The 19,561-nt window shown below is 42.4% G+C and overlaps 1 protein-coding gene across 1 annotated transcript in view; it reads right to left on the bottom strand.

Annotated features, from left to right (window-relative positions):
* CCDC88C (coiled-coil domain containing 88C) overlaps window positions 1-19,561 on the bottom strand; it is a 107,208-nt gene that overhangs the window by 28,766 nt on the left and 58,881 nt on the right. Inside the window, exons 8-15 of the mRNA XM_081857742.1 lie at window positions 16,345-16,529; window positions 14,339-14,420; window positions 13,047-13,205; window positions 9,869-10,015; window positions 8,982-9,126; window positions 7,435-7,616; window positions 3,097-3,234; window positions 408-1,478 (exon numbers count right to left, since the gene is read on the bottom strand). Coding sequence (XP_081713868.1) covers window positions 408-1,478; window positions 3,097-3,234; window positions 7,435-7,616; window positions 8,982-9,126; window positions 9,869-10,015; window positions 13,047-13,205; window positions 14,339-14,420; window positions 16,345-16,529 — 2,109 coding nt within the window. The remainder of the gene's footprint in view (window positions 1-407; window positions 1,479-3,096; window positions 3,235-7,434; window positions 7,617-8,981; window positions 9,127-9,868; window positions 10,016-13,046; window positions 13,206-14,338; window positions 14,421-16,344; window positions 16,530-19,561) is intronic.

Raw genomic sequence — 19,561 nt, 5'->3', positions numbered from 1 at the left:
AGATAACAAGTTTCTAGGGGTCACAGTGTTCTTTAATTATTTTGTGTTGTCTAATGCCTTTTCTACCTGGCTCTGGTTGGCAGACCTTGGGGTTCTAGTAAAAAAAATTTAAAAGTGGCTCCAACAAGCCTGAGGTCAACAGAAACAGTAATGATAATTCAGCCCCCTCTCTGGGCCATGACAAGATGTTATGCTCCAAATGGCCACATAGTGTCCCCCTAATTCCCTCAGTTGCATTGGATATACGTTATATATAGGGTGAGTCTTTTAAAAGAGGCCCCATGGAACATGTGTACTCTGTATCCATGGGGTCTCTTTTAAAGGACTCACCCTGTATAAAACGTTCTAATATGCTACATGCTAAAATGCACACTTCGGACAAAGACACTAATGTTACATGTGCTCACCTCTCTCAATGTAGCTAGTGTTCTCTTGTCAATGGCAAGTTGCTTTAGGAGATCTTTATTGTCCTTTTCAAATTCTTTCATCTTATGAGACAAGTCTCTGGACCTAGCCAGTTCTCTTTCTAGTGTTCTCTTTTCCTTCTCCATTGCTGCCAATTCTGCAGTGTTCTCGTCCAAATTAGCATCTTTCAGCTCCACCTGCTGCCAAAGTCTTTTTGTCTCCTTCTCCAGTATCTTCTTGTCTTTATCCAGCTGGGACACTTCTTGCTCCAACAGTTTCTTCTCCTTCTCCAGCCACTCCAACCGCTTATTTGAGATCTTCAGCTCCTCTAAATTTTTCTGAAGGGTTTGGTTCTCACTTTCAGTGCCTTCCAGTTCCTTCTCCAATTGCTGGATTTTCTTGCTGCTGTTCTCTATAATCTGCTGGAGTCTTTGGTTCTCAGCATTCACACTCTGGTAACTCAGCTCCAGCCGTTCTGATTTCTTGATCAGAATCTTTAACATCTCTACGTTTTTCCTAAGCTCTTCTTTTTCTCTTTCTAGCTCTTTATTTTCTGCTTCTATCTGGGCCATTTTTGAGCTGGCAAACTTCATTGTCTCAACCATTTTCCTGAGTTCCAGGTTCTCTTCATCTAGCTCCTTGTTGTCCTTTTCTAGGCTTTCTAGTCGGACAGAAACATTGTGCAAGGTGTCCAGGGATTTTTTCAGCTTCCTGTTCTCCACTTCCAAGTTCCCATTTTGTTCCTCAAGAACCTCTACTTTCTCCGTAGTGATCTTCATGGCAGCAACTTTCTTTGTGAGCTGCTCATTCTCCCTCTCTAGTCGATGAAGCTCCTTGTCCATTTCCTCTACTCTTTCCACCTTTTCTTTAACCTGCTCAAAGTCCTTCTGCAGTTGCTTCTTCTCAAACTCCAGCTTGCTGAGCTTGCTGCTGGTCTCTGTAACCGTTTCATGGAGTACTTTGTTTTCCACTTCAATGTCTTTCACCCTGGCCTCACTACTGACCTGAGACCTCTGCCTCAGGGACAAAACCACTTGGTTGAGATGGTCTGTTTCCTTTTCTAGGTCTTTTATCTACATTCAGAAACAAAACAAGATGGTGCGTTAGGCAAACAGAAAAAGCCCTGCTGCATCCAACCCAAAGCTCAACTAGTCTGGCATTCTGCTCCCCCAGTGGCCAATGAGATGTCTAAGGGAAGTACAGGAGAAGGACATAAGCGTAATGGTTCCTTCCCATGCATTCAGTACCAGAAAGCTGCAAACAAGCCCCTGGGAATTCACCTTTCAAGAAACACAACCTAGACCAAACAGGTGAGATACATGATGAAGTTGCATTATTTCAAGAAGTCAAAGGTAAAGGTAAAGGGACCCCTGACCGTTAAGTCCAGTCACAGATGACTGGGGTTGCGGCCCTCAACTTGCTTTACTGGCCAAGGGAGCCGGAGTTTGTCTGCAGACAGCTTCCGGGTCATGTAGCCAGCATGACTAAGCTACCTCTGGTGAACCAGAGCAGTGCACAGAAACGCCGTTTACCTTCCTGCCGGAGCGGTACCTATTTATCTACTTACACTTTGACATGCTTTTGAACTGCTAGGTGGGCAGGAGCTGGGACCGAGCAACAGGGGCTCACCCCGTCGCAGGGATTCAAACTGCCGACCTTCCAATCGGCAAGCCCTAGGCTCTGTGGTTTAGACCACCGCGCCACCCATACCTGAGTATAAATACTGTACACCTGGTTCAATAATCTCTTTGCTCTGTTTTGTGTCATCTCAATTGCCCTGAGACCTCCAGATATAGGGTGGTTTATAAATTCAATAAATAGATAAGTAAATAAAAATAAATCTCATAGCACTATGGACACGCTGTCCTGCTAGCAAGCAGTTAGCACCTCTGTGATGAGTACTGTAGGCCAAACATTTTAGGTTTGGCTGGAGGTGCTATGAGGTCCCTGGGTGCCAGAGCATGGCAGTGGCAGTGTCAAGACATTCCCAATGCAGGATTAAAGTTGTGGAGGAGATGGCCTGAGATATCTGTTTGGGGTATCCCAATCAACCTCGGGAAAGCAGAGTGTTTTGGTTTTCTGTGGAAATTTCCACACCACCTTGAACTGAGTTGTGTTTACTCCTTATTCTGCCCAAATATTTACGCTACTCAAACAGACGATGTGACTAAGCAAGCACAATGGGAGTTGTTTGATTAGGTATACCTAGGATTTCGGTTTTGTCACTTTGCAAGAGCGTTCCTGTGGACTGTTATGGGAGTCGGGGTAGGCAAAACTGAGTTAGATGGATCAATATAAGGTATAAGGCAGTTTTCATTGTTTCAATGAATTCTTGAAGCTGTTCAGAACAGCAGCAAAGGTGATGCAATTCTTTCAGCATTTTTATAAATTTGATCCATACACAACTGCTTATGCAACTCAGTTTTGCTTCTGGCAGTATGAAAATTGAGTTACTTCCTCTTGACACTCACTCTAAACTGGCAAGTCAAGGTGACCTGAAGGTGTGGAGACACCCATGTGGACTGTGATGGATAAGTTGAAATGCTTCATGTTTTGATCCTGTGGAGCCCTAATTTCCTGGCAGGAGGAAGTTTTGGTGCCTTTTTATATTTGTGGGCCAAGAAGTCTTTCTAAATAACCAACCAGCCAACCAACCAAGCAAACATGCCTCTGGGTTACATCTGCAAGCACCTGTCTCTCTTTGTCAGCTTTCAAGGTCTCCATCTTGCCCTGAAGCTGTTCCTTCTCCTTTAGCAGCTCCTCGCTTAAAGCTTCCAAGTCTTGATTACTTTGCTTCTCCCGTTCAATCTGGTTCTGCAGCTTTTCAATCTGCATGGGAGAAAATTACCACAATATATCATATGCAAGCATGAACAAACATTGTTCACATGCAAAGACATTATGAGAATGTAAATACTTGCACATTTGTCCATTCAAGGGTGCTTTTTTCAAAGCAACAAGTTTCAACAAACTGGGTCTCTGTCTCTGTATATATAAACAACGCAACCTTTTACTTCTGCAAGGTTGCTGAATGTCCCACTTCAGTTTGCAGTAGAACTTCAGTGCTGGAAACTGAAATTGTTTTAACCTTTAAGTGTCTGTCATGCCCCAAACTAGATGTTTTCATCCCTATCAGCCAAGTTACATGTTATATACAGAAACCAGGATTATCCAATGGACAATGGACAAAAATACCCATTTTGTGTGTGCCAGGATTCTCGGGTCTGCCCTTATTGAAAAACTGCAGCTCTTTGAACTGTATCACGAGTTCTCAGGAATGCTTAATGTTGGTGATGACCTTTAAACTCCCAAATAGCCTCGGCCCAGTATACCTGAAGGAGCATCTCCATCCCCATTGTTCAGCCTGGATACTGAGGTCCAGCGCCAAGGGCTTTCTGGCAGTGCCCTCACTTTGAGGGCCTTCTCGGTAGTGGCGCAAGCCCTGTGGAACGCCCTCCCATCAGATGTCAAGGAAATAAACAACTATCTGACTTTTAGAAGACATCTGAAGGCAGCCCTGTTCAGGGAAGTTTTTAATGTCTGATGTTTTATCATTTACTATTATCATCATCATTAATTCTGTTGGGAGCCACCCAGAGTGGCTAGGGAAACCCAGCCAGATGGGAGGGGTATAAATAATAATAAATTATTATTATTATTATTATTATTATTATTATTATTATTATTCCCTCAAAATGTTACCTAAAAACTATGTAACAGGAAGACTGTTATGTAAGACTATATACAGTGTCAGATGATTACATTTCCTTTACAGTTACACTAAGGACAGGCAAGTCCTCACCCAAAAAAGACTGAGATGGAAACTCTCAAACACAAGCAAGATGCATTTTTGCCATTCTCACGAGAAGGAAGAAGTGGTTCCCTTGCTTGTGAAAGGCTAGATAAGCTTGTTTCAATCTGGGCAAACCTTCAGTTTTTATAATTCCACAACAGCAACAGCTCAAAAGATTAATCTGATTTAAAAGCAAAACAAAACATGTTTGCCCACCCATGGTTTCAAAATTTCCAGAAATTCTACACCTCTACTCTGGACACAATCTAGAAGGCACAACTATAGCCGCCCCCCCAGCCATGTGGGAACTCGGATGGTCCAGCTCATCCCCACACTGCTAAAGTAGCAGAAGAAGTCCAGGCAATGTTGCAATGGTATTGGCATAAGGAAAGAAGGGTTTCTGTTCTAGCTAACTGTGCGTTCTATCTAACTGTGAGGTAAGGGGTTCCCTAAACTCCCCCACCCCCTGCCACAGGCACTTGTTGAAGATCTTGGTGGACCACACAATGATGTCTTGCCTGTTTTAGCAATTGTAATTCCACAGAAAGCAAATTGTAAAACAATAAAATACAATAAAAGAAGCAGTAAAAACAATTAAAAACCAATACAAATATTTAATGAGATAGGTGTGCCCTTGCCTATCTTCAGTCACAATTTCACGGGCATGCTGGGAACCATCTGAATGAAGCTCACAGACCACAAGACCACAGATTGGAAACCCCTGCTGAAAGAGTAAGCTTTCGTTTATTTTATACAGTGGTGCCCCGCAAGACGAATGCCTCGCAAGACGAACAACCCGCTAGACGAAAGGGTTTTCCGTTTTTCAAGGCGCTTCGCAAGACGAATTTCCCTATGGGCTTGCTTTGTAAGACAAAAACGTCTTGCGAGTCTTTTCCCTTTCCCCCCCTTTTTCTAAGCCGCTAAGCCTTTAATAGCCGCTAAGCCACTAATTGCGCTAATCCGCTAATAGGGATGCTTCACAAGACGAAAAAACCGCAAGACGAAGAGACTCACGGAACGAATTATTTTCATCTTGCGAGGCACCACTGTACAATTCTGCTGTTAATGTTTAATTAGAATGCATCCTTACTAATGCTCCCCATCCTCTCCTCCCCAATTAATTAATGTAAAATTAAAATAAACTGGGATGGGGAGAGATAGATAGGAAACACCCCCCCCCCAATTTTTCTGATTCTAATCCAGCCAATTGCCAATCCAGCATTACCAGCTCACTCCAGCATCAACATACCAAACACCACCTGCTTGGTCTGGCAAGTTAATAACTACTCAGCCTTACAAATGGCCTATTTTTATATTCACTACAGCCTGACCAGGTTCTGGAATATCTCAACACAACGGACCCATAGCCTTCAGGATAATTAAAATAAATTGCTTTTGTCCTGTAGAATTTATTTTTTAAATATCCAGCAGAATTCTTTAAGGAAGAGGTCTGTGGATGCAAAATGTTAAGCACTGGAAACAGCTGCTGCCATCTGGTATGGTTGGCCAAGCGTCTGGCTAATTTAGGTAATCTCTATGGCTAGCAAGAACATTAAGAGCAATGAAAGCATTTCCCCCTTTTCCCAGCTAATGGCTACATTTGGACTTAATGTGGTTACATGAAGAAGCTGTTGGCTCATGTTCTCTCACCTCCCCTGGCTGAGCAAGGAGGAGAGCAGAAGTTTTTTTCTTTTGTATCAATTAACCACAGTTTAGCATTATGCCTAAACCACTGCTGGTCATAATTAGAAGTTACCGAAACAAGCAAATTTCTTAAATCATGGTTTGAAATAGGCTTGTTTTAGTAAACCATCCTTAGGCTTAACCACAGCTTGTCTAGGTTTGGACATTGTTGTTATTGTTATATTTATTTATATCCTGTCTTTTCCCCAGACAGGGACTGAAGGCAGCTTACAGATAGAATAGATGCTAATGCTAAACTGCAGTTAAAAATGGAAGAAGCTGCTTCTGGTCTTTTCATGGCCACGCAGAGTATATGAGCACAAGCCTTGTTCATATCAAACTACTAAACCACAGTTCAGTGTGAAGTTTGAATGTAGCTGGTCAGTCAACCTCAGATGATTTTATGTTTTATACAAAATCTCTCTACTCCGTCTGAACAGCGCTCTGGGTGTCTCCAATGGACTTGGACTAACATAAGAACAGCCAGATAGATGGATCAGGCCAGTGGCTCATCCAGCATCTTGTTTGCACAACAGCCAGACAGATGCCTAGGGGAAGCCCTCAGTTATAGAAAAGAAATTGGCAAAGGGTTGGCAGATTACAAATGTGTATCAGCCACTGTTACAGGAAATATCTAGATAAAGCAGCCCTGCCTAGTATGTAGAGAAGATCATTTAACACCTCGAAGTGGCTCCCTGGGGGATGTTTTGCCAAAGGCTGGAATATAAATCTGTTGTGGCAATAACTGCTGTGCACAAGATTCTTCCACCGGGGGGACCAGAAATTAAATGGAAATGTCTGTTTAATCTGCTTGCTTCTTTTCAAAGACATTGGGGTTGAAAAATTAAAGCAATTTGGCTCGATACCCATGGTTTCTTTGTAACTCTGACATATAGTGAAGGCTTAAGTGAATTAATGAAAGTTAAATTGTTAAGAGCTACCAGCCAGAGTTCCTGCCAACCTAGCAGTTCGAAAGCACCTCAAAGTGCAAGTAGATAAATAGGTACCGCTCCGGCGGGAAGGTAAACGGCGTTTCCGTACGCTGCTCTGGTTCGCCAGAAGCGGCTTAGTCATGCTGGCCACATGACCCGGAAGCTGTACGTCGGCTCCCTCAGCCAATAAAGCGAGATGAGCACTGCAACCCCAGAGTCGGCCACGACTGGACCTAATGGTCAGGGGTCCCTTTACCCCTTTACCTTACCAGCCAGAGACTATCAAGGATTCATCATCAGCCCCATAATGTCTTAAATACTGTACATCTATCTAGCGGAGAGTTTTGTGCTACTCGTACGAACATGAATGAAACTCCCTTAAACCAAGTCAAGACTACTAATCCACCTTGTCTGATAATGTCTTCTCTGACTGGCAGCTGGTCTTCAAGGTCCCAGACAAGAATCTTTCCTTGCTCACACTAGCACTGTACTGGGTTTCCTAGCAGGGAAAATGAATAATCTTGCTATGAGAGAATGGATCAATACCAATCCCTTTAAGAACAAAAAAGGAGAAGGTGGCAAACAGCCCCTGGTACGCTCAATTAATGTTTTGTTAATTACCTTTTGGCCAAGCTGCTGATTCTCATTTTGTAGCTCCACAAATTTAAGGCTACTCTCTTCAGAGGTTACCGATGCATCCCTGAGCTCTTGGATAATATTTTGCAGACTCTGGTTATCCTTTTCGAGCTTCAAGATGCGACTTGATGCACATTCGTTCAGTTCAAAGACAAAAGACTTCCTTGCTGTTGAAATACAACATTCAGAATACAAGACTGTAGCACATTTGTACGCCTGCATCTATATCCAGGACTAAACCCATGTGTTACCACCTGACTTGTATCAATACTCAACTCTTTAAAAACAAGAGGGGAAAGGAGAAGCATCTTTTCCTAAAAAGATGACCTCTATCACTTCTGAGAATTATGTGCCCTTTCATTCTAAAACACCATGCAAAAAGTCTTTCTTCTTTTCATTCATAAAAACAGTTTTTTAATTGATTACTATAACCAACTGATCAGCTGAGTACAGAAGATGTAATTTATATGGAATTGATTTAAAGGAAGATAATTATTCCTTTAATATATTTTTAAGTCAAACACATTGTCATCAATATCCTTAAAAACAAATAAAACCTAGCAAGATACATATTACTATTTACTATGATTTGTTATTAAGGATACTGGTGATCATGTATATCTTTATGCGGAATTATTGACTCACTATTTATAATCATTATTTGCCTTTAAAATTCCATTTATGAATCACAATCCAATAAAGTATCTCAAAGGAATTTCACAGTAATAACATCCACAATCATTTTGTCTCAAACGTTGGGGAATTTCACAGCAGAAGAATCGTCTCAGGTAGGGGCACACCCTCCCAATGGCTCATGACCTCCTTAGATAATTGTTATTTAACAAAAATTATGCACAGTGGTTTCAAGGGAATCAGCATTACATATGTATCAGCCCACTGGATCACTAGCAGCACAGAAAGCTAGTGAGAAACTATGGGTATAAAAGAACAGAGTCCCCCATTAAATATTATATTAACAGCACCTGAAATTAACTGCTTTATAAATCACACACAGATGTTTGCATCTGGCTACCTACAGAACCAGAGGCATTTCTATTAGGCCATCATCCAAGAAGATCCATCATTCAGAAAGTTATTAATTAAATAGTCAGTGCTTCTGCCAGCAGCAAGATGCGATATTGTAAAGTGCTGAAAAACTGGACAGACACTGTAAGGTGTGCTTCTGGTCGCCCTTTCAAGCAGGCATGGTCTGATATGTTTTGGTGCTCAAGGCAGAAGATTCAAATAGTGCCTCACCCAAGCTGGTAAAAGATAATGAGCATCATAATTGCCAATTTGCTAGTCTTTACAGAAGCCCAGAATTTGCCACCTGGGGGAAGTTGCTTCACCTTGCCCGATGCCAGAGATGGTCTGGTTTTTTTAAAAAAAATATTGAAAAGGAAAAGATGTATGAGAGAGGGCCTAGATACAAATAGAGACTGGGGAAGCCTCCTTCATTATGTGTATCTAAACCAGAATAAAAACAAAAAATGGACAGGCAGCAATGTGCCAAACCACCCCATGTCACTTACTATCAGAGAGATCTGTGCTCTTTGACAGCTGCTCCAGTTCCCTGCCCAGGTGTGCAGATTCGTTCATGCTTTGCTTCTGTGCAATTTCCAGCACCATATTCTCTTCCAGCAGCTCCTCAATCCTCTTCTTGTCCGTATCCCTGTCCTGGTGGAGAAGGGGCAACACAGAAAGACATAACAATAATCGAGCTTGGAGACTTAGCATTTATACCTAACAAAGGGTGCTATGTACAAAAGACAACGATGGACAAATTTTTCATCCTGCTGTATGTGGGGAGCTATAGTCTCCCCAGCCAAACTGCTCACAGGGAGAATCCCCAGCATGACCATGATATCATTGGTGGGATAATATTTGGCCCTCAGGCTGAAGAACTGGGCATTTCATTCTGGAGGAAAGACGTGTATTGTCGTAGCTCTCACTCAATAATAATAATAATTAGTTTTTAAAAGAAAATTCCCATTGATAACTGTCAGGGAACTGCCATCGGAGAGTCAGGTGGTGGAGGGGCTCAAGGAGGCTAGGAGACCCTCGGATGCAGAGGAAGGAACCAGCAGGGGGAGAGAGAGAGTTCATGGAGAAACTCAGTCGGAGGGATGGCTCCAAGAGACTTCCAGTGAAAACAGCGGGGAGGTCTCAGGACCTCCTCTGGGTACACCCACTCCTCGCAGGAAACTGTCACGCCGAGAATCCCGAAGGAGAGTTTCCGTTAAGGAACTCTTATGTTGGCGCAAATTCCGGAAACGCCCACTGACAGATTCTGCCAGCGATTGAGGGAGTCATGCTTTGAGGGCTCCCGTAAAGGCAGAGCTTTGAGACCTATGCCAAAGCTCTGAGGGATTCAGCTTTTACGCACAAGCAGCTCATTATCCCATCACAATAACCATACCAGCTCTATGTCATGAAGCTTGGATTTCAGCTGCAAGTTTTCCTTTTCAGCTTCATGCAATTTATCACCACGAGCTCTTGCTATCATCAGCTGCTCTTCCAGCATTGTCTTTGTTTCCATTAATATGATGTTGTCTTCTCTAAGCTCCTAAAAATGGCAAATTCACAAAGTAAAGGATAGGGTTTCATTGAGGTTTCAAATGGCAGGTAATTTTAATACAGTGGTACCTAAGGTTACATACGCTTCAGGTTACAGACTCCGCTAACCCAGAAATATTACCTCAGGTTAAGAACTTTGCTCCAGGATGAGAACAGAAATCGTGCAGCGGCGCAGGGCGGCAGGAGGCCCCATTAGCTAAAGTGGTGCTTCAGGTTAAGAACAGTTTCAGGTTAAGAACAGACCTCCGGAACGAATTATGTACTTAACCCGAGGTACCACTGTATACTGAAATTTAATCTTCGTGTGATGCAACATCATTCTTGAATTAAAAGACTTTTGTTTTCCTAGCAGAAGTTTGACTTCTGAGAATCACAAGTCCAGGCCGCTTTTGATATGGAAATTGTAGAAAGACAGAAATAACTTGCAGAGCAGGAAATTTACTCAGATCAGCAAAATCCATATGTTAAAGCCATTAACTAGATAACAAATGAAATGCTAAAGTTAACTGGCATCCTTCAAAAGAATGAACCAATATTAAAATCCTTCCATCTCATTTTCATGAGAAAGATGAAGATAAAACAACTACCATGACTTTGCACCAAAATATATGTTATACAACAGCCATATGCAATAGCTTGATACCCTTAGGAGGAGAAGCTTTGCTGTGGGGAAGGGACAGAGGCCCGCAGGTTGCTTCCCCTGCTCAAATGTATTACAGAAACGCTCTGCTTCCCCTCAGAGTCGTCTTTGCAAGGCCAACGTGTGTTTAGAACCTCTTTTAAGGGAACTTTGCAACAAGGAGGCAGGTCAGCCTAAGCTTACATGAGGCTGTAGTGCAATATTTAGCACTGTTTTTGCAGCGTACTCCAAACACACATGCTTGGAAGAAAGTTCAATGGGCCTTACTCCCAAGTAAGTGTGCACAGAGCTGCAGTCTGATACTTGTTTTACATAGTATTAAACAAGTTAAAGCACTTGAAAGAACAGCACACATCTAATCCTTAATTAGTTCTGAAAAGAATCAGTGAATGTGTTGAAGGTTTAACGGTTGGTCAAATCAATAGGTCAGCTTGGACATCATGCTAATAAATCATGGTTTACTGTGTCAATGGTAATAAATCATGGTTTACTGTGTCAAGAAAGAGTCATAGCAAGTCTCGGGCTCATGCCCTCCCCCTCCCTTTCCAGTTTGGTAAAAAAGGAAGGTGAAGGCATGAGCCTGAGGTTTGATGTGCCTTATTCTTGACATGATGGTTTATCATGGTTTATCATGTCAGAAGTTAATATAAACCCTAAACTGTGCTTAATCCTAACTACAGTTGATTGCAACAAGACAGCTTAATAAAGCATGGTTTAAAGCTGACTCGGCCGCAGTTTGTTGGAATCAGATGAAATTCTGCTTTAGGTGGCCTGTATCATTCGCACAGTGAAACCATTGTTCAAACTATGCCTACAAGCAACATTTTAATTGAAATAATTACTCCACAAAACTATAAAGCTGCAAGTCAGAGCCTGGAAAATGTACCCTGTGGCATTGACCTCAAAGGGCACTTAGCTGCAAATCATATTTGTGTTAGGTAAGCAATAAAAGACAAACAATGCCTGCCTAAAGATTTATTCTCTACTTTTAATTAACAAAAAAGCCATAAATCACAATTTCTTTGGTAACTAACTAAAACAACTGCACAGACGACTTCATAGCTTGGGCGGTGGGGTGTGTGTGTGTCTGAATAGTACAGTTTAGTATTAAAACACCACTCTCTGTGTGCATTTTTAAAAACTGCATACTGGTATTCATTTTTATTCCACTCACTTCTCATTTTCTTCTGGGGAATCTTGACTGGTGTTTGCAGCAGGGGACTCAAGCAGAGATTCCCTAGCTTCTGAAAGAATCCAGTCTCCAGGGGCAGCATGGTACTCGATGCAGAGGAATGTCATGGCATATTTATGATGGGCTGGAATCTCCTCCTCAGAGGAAATGCACTAACACTGCTCTTCTGTGCATTATTAGCACACACTACATTGGGATTACACAGCAGGGCAGCCTACAGACCACATGCACCTTGCTGCTCCCTGGAAGGCTTGTCAAATTAAAACAGAACTCGGTTACTTTCTCAAAATGAAGCAACCATGGATGGCAAAACCAGCGCTCATGGGTATAGCACTGTTTTGAGAGAAACACGCTCCTTTAGCATTCAATTTTATGAAGAGGACTGAGGGCCACAGACTTCTACAGGTGAGAGAAGCTCCCTCAAATTCTGACAGGCTCAACACTAATGCCTCACAATTCCAACTATTACTAGTGAAAACACAAACGTAAATGTCCTCTGCTATCAGGTTGGTATAGGCAGTCATATGGAGACAAGGGAGATTTAAGATTTCTGCAGCTTTAAGAGGAGGCAACCCTGGGCTGAAGCGATGGCTAGAGCGATGACTCCGCCATCTTGTCCCCTCAGTTCTTCCTGCTTGTCGGAGCTTGCTGTGGAACAGAAGAGGCAGCAACTGGGGATGTAGTTTGAGCCGCAGGCTGGAAGAGGACTCACTCCTCTCTAATGCTATTTGCCACCATGTTTTCCTAGGGACCATTTCAAGGGTGAGGTACATACTGGGGTTGAAGGAGAGGCATACCAGTTGTTGGGGATGGTGAGCAGGAGCAGACATTGAATGTTGGACCTGCATGTGGGCTTCCTGTAGGCATCTGGCTGACCATTGTGGGAAACAGAATGCACCTTTATTACATATTTTTGAGATCGTTTATTATATTAAGCGGTATCTCAGGTTCCATACGCTTCAGGTTACAGACTCCGCTAACCCAGAAATAGTGCCTCGGGTTAAGAACTTTGCTTCAGGATGAGAACAGAAATTGTGCAACGGCAGCAGAATGGTAGCAGGAGGCTAAAGTGGTGCTTCAGGTTAAGAACAGACCTCCAGAATGAATTAAGTTCTTAACCCGAGGTACCACTGTACATTTTTTTAATATATCTAAATACATAAACTCCTGGTTAAAAACCTGACTTGCCTCCATCCGTGCTTTGTAGAAATCCACATCGTGCAGTTTCTCTTTACACCGGACCAGCTCCATTTCAAGCCTCTCCACTCTGTTTGCTTTTTCTCTTAAGGAATCCAGTTCATCTCTATAGGCCCGAGCAGAGCGGGCATCTGCCATGAGGTTAATGTTCTGAGTTAAAACAAAAACCAAAAAAGGGGAAAAAAACTAGCACAGCAAAGTTTTAAAACATTTTAATGATGGAAACTCATTTTATCTGTTTATGTAGAAACTTGTCCCACCCCCGTCCTCCATGTCCACTTCCCCTAAAAATGGCTTGCAACACTAAAATATGCATATAATGAAAAGAATTTCACAATATGCACTAAACCACCATAAGAAAATGCCAAAGCCATAAAAAAGTGGGAGGGCATTGCAATGGATGGGTGCCACCCCTGGAAAAAACAACATACTTCCTGTTTATTTCATTGTTTATTTTAAAGCATTTCTAGGCTGCTTGCTATTTAAAAAACACACCATAAGTGATATTCAAAAATACAACATAAAAATAATAGATCAGTATCACAAAGTCCATAGTCCTCTGCCACCACCGTTCCACAGCAATGGGAAATCTTGAGCATATGGTTCTGAACATGGAGCTTCTATGTAGCTAACATGACTAAGAGTCACTATGGATGCTTTAGGTGAGATTCTTGCATCACAGGGGGTTGGACTAGGTAAGGTAAAGGGTTAAGGACCCCTGGACAGTTAAGTCGCGTCAATGGCGACTATGGGGTGCAGTGCTCATCTTGCTCTTCAGGCCGAGGGAGCCGGCGTTTGTCCACAGACAGCTTTCTGGGTCATGTGGCCAGCATGACTAAACTGCTTCTGATGCAAGGGAACACCATGATGGGAACCAGAGCGCATGGAAACACCATTTACTTTCCCGCCACAGCAGTACCTATTTATCTACTTGCACTGGTATGCTTTTGAACTGCTAGGTTGGCAGGAGCAGGGACTGAGCAACAGGAGCTCACCCCGTCGCGGGGATTCAACCTTGTATGGCTGGAATATAGCCACATTCCACTGCTCCACCCACTTTTGCCTCTGGCCCCACCCACCACAGGCATGAGGTTCTCACAAAGAAATACTGCTCTTTGGCTGAAAAATGGTTCCCCACCTCTGAACTGAATAGCTGTAGATTTCTTTACCTCTTGCTTTATTTTCTGCAGTTCCAGGACTAGCTGATCTACTTCATATCTAGTGTCAACAAGTTGCTCCGATTTTTCTTCCCTAAAGAACTGAATAGCTGTAGATTTCCTTACCTCTTGCTTTATCTTCTGCAGTTCCAGGACTAGCTGATCTACTTCATGTCTAGTGTCAACAAGTTGCTCCGATTTTTCTTCCCTAAAGAGATCATAAAAGTTGATTAAGATCTTGCCACATTAGTCCCAAGAACCATTAATGCATTGTGAATATCCCATATCTAGGCCTAGATGTGAAATGTGGTACGATTCAAGTTCTCTTGTTGCTAATTTACCAAATTTAGCAAGCACCACATACCACTAAAAAGCAGTTTCAAACTACAGTATTTTTAAAAAGTCATTTAATTTTCCGGTTTATCCATTACCAACCAAGAACAACAACAAAAAAGTATACATCAAAAAATAAAGAGAAGCAACAGTAACAATGACGCATGGGAAGGGGTAAGTAAAAACAGAAAAACAGAAGAAAAAGAGGCAAGGCAAAATAAGGGTATCTGGTGTTATATCTTCATGGTGCTTTTTAAAAAGAACTCAGTGCCATCTCTCTTTTTTTTAAGAATAATTTTTTATTAACCGACCAATCACATCAAATCAAACCAAATTACATAAATTCCAAATTACACAGCCGAATTTTAAATTTTTGTTGGGGGTACCCATATTTCAAGTTTCGAAGGGGATCCAATCAACTTCTTGCTTCTTACTGCCACAAATCTAATCTTATGATGTTCACAGTACTATCCAGTCCTTTCTTACTGTTTTTCCACATCTCTTGTTGTTATTTTCATATATTTTTCCTTTCTCTTTGTGACCTCTGAGAACTCAGTGCCACCTCTACCATTAGGCAGAGTGGGACAGCTGGCTCAGGCTGCAGGTGCCAAGGGGAGGAGAGGAAAGAGCTGCGTGCTGCACATAGGCTGGTATGTATGCCCCTCCACCCCAAGCTAAACAGCTGCCTTCAAGTGCAGTTGAGGCTGCTGTCTCACTGCTAGTGTCAAAATAAGGCTCGGCTGCCAGTGTTGCCAGATTGCGTACATGAACAGAAGTGGGTGTGGGGTGCAAAATCGCCCTTTGCCCCGGCCAGCAAAATGTACTGGGCTGGTCCTGCTAAAACTGCACACAGGGAAACAGCAGGACCATATAAAGACGTGCATCTTTGTTAGCACATGAGTAGTTAGGACTAAGCATCATGGACTGTTGCTAGTGAGGGTTGGGAGATGCAGGTGTGGCGCAATAATGCAGCTTCTGGCAGCAGCCATGTCAAGTGAGATGTGGCCTTCTGCCCTGAAGCATATAAAGGCAGGAAAAGCCGCCTTGCCATCTATCTGTGTCACGTGATCATTCAAATATTTACAGTGACAACTTCCACCACTTTCCGTCTTCTTTTCTCTATATACCACGGTTTCCCAAACTTGGGTCTCCAGCAGTTTTTGTACAATTCCCATCATCCCTGAGGAGGGGTCCTGCTAGTTAGGGAAAATGGCAGTTGTAGTCCAAAAAACAGCTGGAAATCCAAGTTTGGGAAACCCTGGTATATACATTTTTAAGAATGCAGACTATGCGAAGGCAAGAAAACATAGTGGGTTGATGAGCAAGTGAGCAAAAGCAGACGTGTGTTGTGGAAAACAAATGAACCCCAAATTGCTTTCTTCAGGAAGGCAGCAGGGGAGACTGAGCGCCCTGTTCTGTAAGCGCAGCTAAATGTAGGACTTACCAGTACTGATCAATACAGTGGTACCTCGGGTTAAGAACTTAATTCGTTCTGGAGGTCTATTCTTAACCTGAAACTGTTCATAACCTGAAGCACCACTTTAGCTAATGGGGCCTCCCACTGCCGCCGCACGATTTCTGTTCTCATCCTGAAGCAAAGTTCTTAACCCGAGGTACTATTTCAGGGTTAGCGGAGTCTGTAACCTGAAGCGTCTGTAATCTGAAGTGTCTGTAACCCAAGGTACCACTGTACACTGAAGCTAAATGCTACAGACTGTGCATGCAGTTCTGTGTTATCGAAGGTCACCAAGAGGCCAATAGTTCTCTAGCAGCTCCAGGGGCTTAGTGTCAGTACTTACAGCTCCTGCCTGATCCTCCTTAGTTTAGCCTTTGTGTCTGCCAGCTCCACAGACAGATGCTGTTTGTCCTCATTGGAGAGGCGGCTGGCTGGGTTTGGCGAAGAGGCTGGGCTGGAAGTTTTTAAAGGGCTGGGCGGCTGTTGGGATTGCAGGTAATCTCTCTCCTGAGTGAGATCCACAATGAGCTGGGAACAAACAAACAAAACAACCCATGTGAAGAATACAGCTTGTACATAGCTCCATTCCTAAAAGGATCTCAGACCACTTTATGAAAGTCAATGACTTTATAGGAAGATTTGGACACAGAAAGCTTTAGTTGCACAAGCACAGAAATCAAGTATGCAGTGGGGCCAAACGTCCCCCACATTCATTGCAAGCCATAATTTGGCTTATTGTGATGTGCAAAGGAGACCACTACGTCCCCATGCAATTGTCACACCTCTTTCTCTGTGCACACATATGGTAGAAAGCTGTACATTGTCTAAAGTGAGTGCACAGCCAGAGAAATAGACAAATGCACAATGATCAGAAGTCATGGTTCACCAAGGACCATGTAGTAGCAGTTGTTGTTACTAGTAGTAGTAGTAGTAGTAGTAGTAGTAGCATTTTAACTTATGAACCACCCTTCACCCTAAGGTCTCAGGGCAGCTTACAGCAATTTAAAATACATTAAAAGGAGTTTGATAACCCCTGACCATTAGGTCCAGTTGTGACTGACTCTGGGGTTGCGGCGCTCATCTTGCTTTATTGGCTGAGGAAACCAGCCAGTCATGTGGCCAGCATGACTAAGCCGCTTCTGGCGAACCAGAGCAGCACACGGAAACGCCGTTTACCTTCCCGCTGGAGCGATACCTATTTATCTACTTGCACTTTGACATGCTTTCGAACTGCTAGGTTGGCAGGAGCAGGGACCGAGCAACAGGAGCTCACCCCGTCGTGGGGACTCAAACCGCCGACCTTCTGATCGGCAAGCCTTCTGATCTGTGGTTTAACCCACAGCGCCACCCGCGTCCCTCATGCGTCACGCGTGCCAAACGCGTTTGTCACGGTGTTACAAAGCGCTTAAAACAATTTTTCTTTACAGTACAGTGGTACCTCAGGTTAAGTACTTAATTCGTTCCGGAGGTCTGTTCTTAACCTGAAACTGTTCTTAACCTGAAGCACCACTTTAGCTAATGGGGCCTCCTGCTGCCGCGCCACCAGAGCACAATTTCTGTTCTCATCCTGAAGCAAAGTTCTTTTTTTTTTTTTAATAAATATTTATTAAAGTTTTTAAATATAAATGCACAAATAATAAACGATCTTACTTCTATCACAACAATTTCATCACTTCTTTGGACTCCCTCACGTCTCCCGCTCCCATTTACATCGTTAAAATTTTTTTCCAAACAAATTATCAACTTGTTTACAATCTCATGTCCAGTCATTCAAATATAATCTAGCACTTCTTCCAAAAATTTTTATATTTTCTTTAGTCTCACTTATCATCAAATTTAAATCTAGTTTAGTGGTGGCCAATTTTTTATAATCTAGCATCCTTCTTAACATTCAACCAAATTACAATGTTTTTGTAGATACATCTTGAATTTCTCCCAGTCTTCCTCCATCTTCTCTTCTCCCAGATCACGGATTCTGCCAGTCATCTCGGCCAGTTGCATATAGTCCATCAGCTGCATCTGCCACTCTTCCAGTGTGGGTAGATCTTGAGTTTTCCAGTTTTTTGCGATGAGAATCCTTGCTGCCGTTGTTGCATACATAAAAAATGTTCGATCCTTCTTTAACACCTTCTGGCCGACAATACCCAGAAGGAAGGCCTCTGGTTTCTTTGTGAAGGTATACTTAAATACCTTTTTCAGCTCATTATATATCATTTCCCAGAAGACCTTCACCTTAGGGCATGTCCACCAGAGGTGAAAGAATGTTCCTTCATTTTCTTTACATTTCCAACATTTATTATCAGACGAATGGTATATTTTGGCAAGTTTAACTGGGGTCATGTACCATCTATATATCATTTTCATTACATTTTCCTTCAGAGCATTACATGCGGTGAAGTTCAGCCCAGTGGTCCACAACCTTTCCCAGTCCTCAAACATAATGTTATGCCCAATGTCCTGTGCCCATTTTATCATAGCCGATTTAACCATTTCGTCTTGTGTATTCCATTTTAGCAGCAAGTTATACATTCTAGATAGTACCTTGCTCTTTGGTTCTAACAATTCTGTTTCTAACTTCGATTTCTCCACCTGGAACCCTAACTTTTTGTCATTTTTAAAAACTTCTTTAATCTGAGCATAATGTAACCAGTCTCGCACCTTATCCTTCATTTTCTCCAAACTCTGCAATTTCCAATTGTCTCCATCTTTTTCTAATATTTCCCAATATTTTGGCCATTTGGCCTCCATATTGGGTCTTTTTCGGGCCTTAGCCTCCAGAGGTGAAAGCCACCTTGGGGTTTTATTTTCCAATAAGTCTTTATATTTTGTCCAGACATTAAACACTGCTTTCCTGACAATATGGTTCTTAAAGGCCTTATTGATCTTAACTTTATCATACCATAAGTATGCATGCCAACCAAAAGCATTGTTAAAACCTTCCAGGTCCAGTACGTCAGTGTCTTCGAGAAGTAGCCAGTCTTTTAGCCAGCAGAAAGCTGCGGCTTCATAGTACAACTTTAAGTCCGGCAGGGCAAAGCCCCCTCTTTCTTTCGCATCTGTTAATATCTTAAACTTAATTCTGGGCTTTTTGCCCTGCCAGACAAATTTAGATATATCTTTCTGCCACTTCCGGAAGCACTCCGTTTTGTCCACAATCTGTAATGTTTGAAACAAAAACAACATTTTTGGCAATACATTCATCTTAATAGCAGCAATTCGGCCTAACAAAGAAAGCTTCAATTTTGTCCAACTATCCAAGTCTCTCTTAATTTCAGACCAACATTTTTCATAGTTATCCTTGAATAGACTCAGGTTTTTTGCTGTTATGTTTACCCCTAGGTACTTTACCTTTTTAACCATAGTTAGTTCTGTTTCTCTCTGAAACCGTTCTGACTCTATGTCTGTCAAATTTTTTCCCAGCACCTTGGTTTTCTGTTTGTTTAATTTAAATCCCGCCACCCGACCAAAGTCCTGAATCAATTGTAATACTCTTTTCGTACTAGATTCTGGCTCCTGCAGGGTCAAAACTAGGTCATCTGCAAAAGCTTTAAGTTTGTATT

Source organism: Podarcis erhardii (genome assembly GCF_964252035.2).
Source record: "Podarcis erhardii genome assembly, chromosome: 1".
In the NCBI taxonomy this organism is placed as follows: Eukaryota; Metazoa; Chordata; class Lepidosauria; order Squamata; family Lacertidae; genus Podarcis; species Podarcis erhardii.
This window is presented reverse-complemented; position numbering and strand designations above follow the sequence as displayed.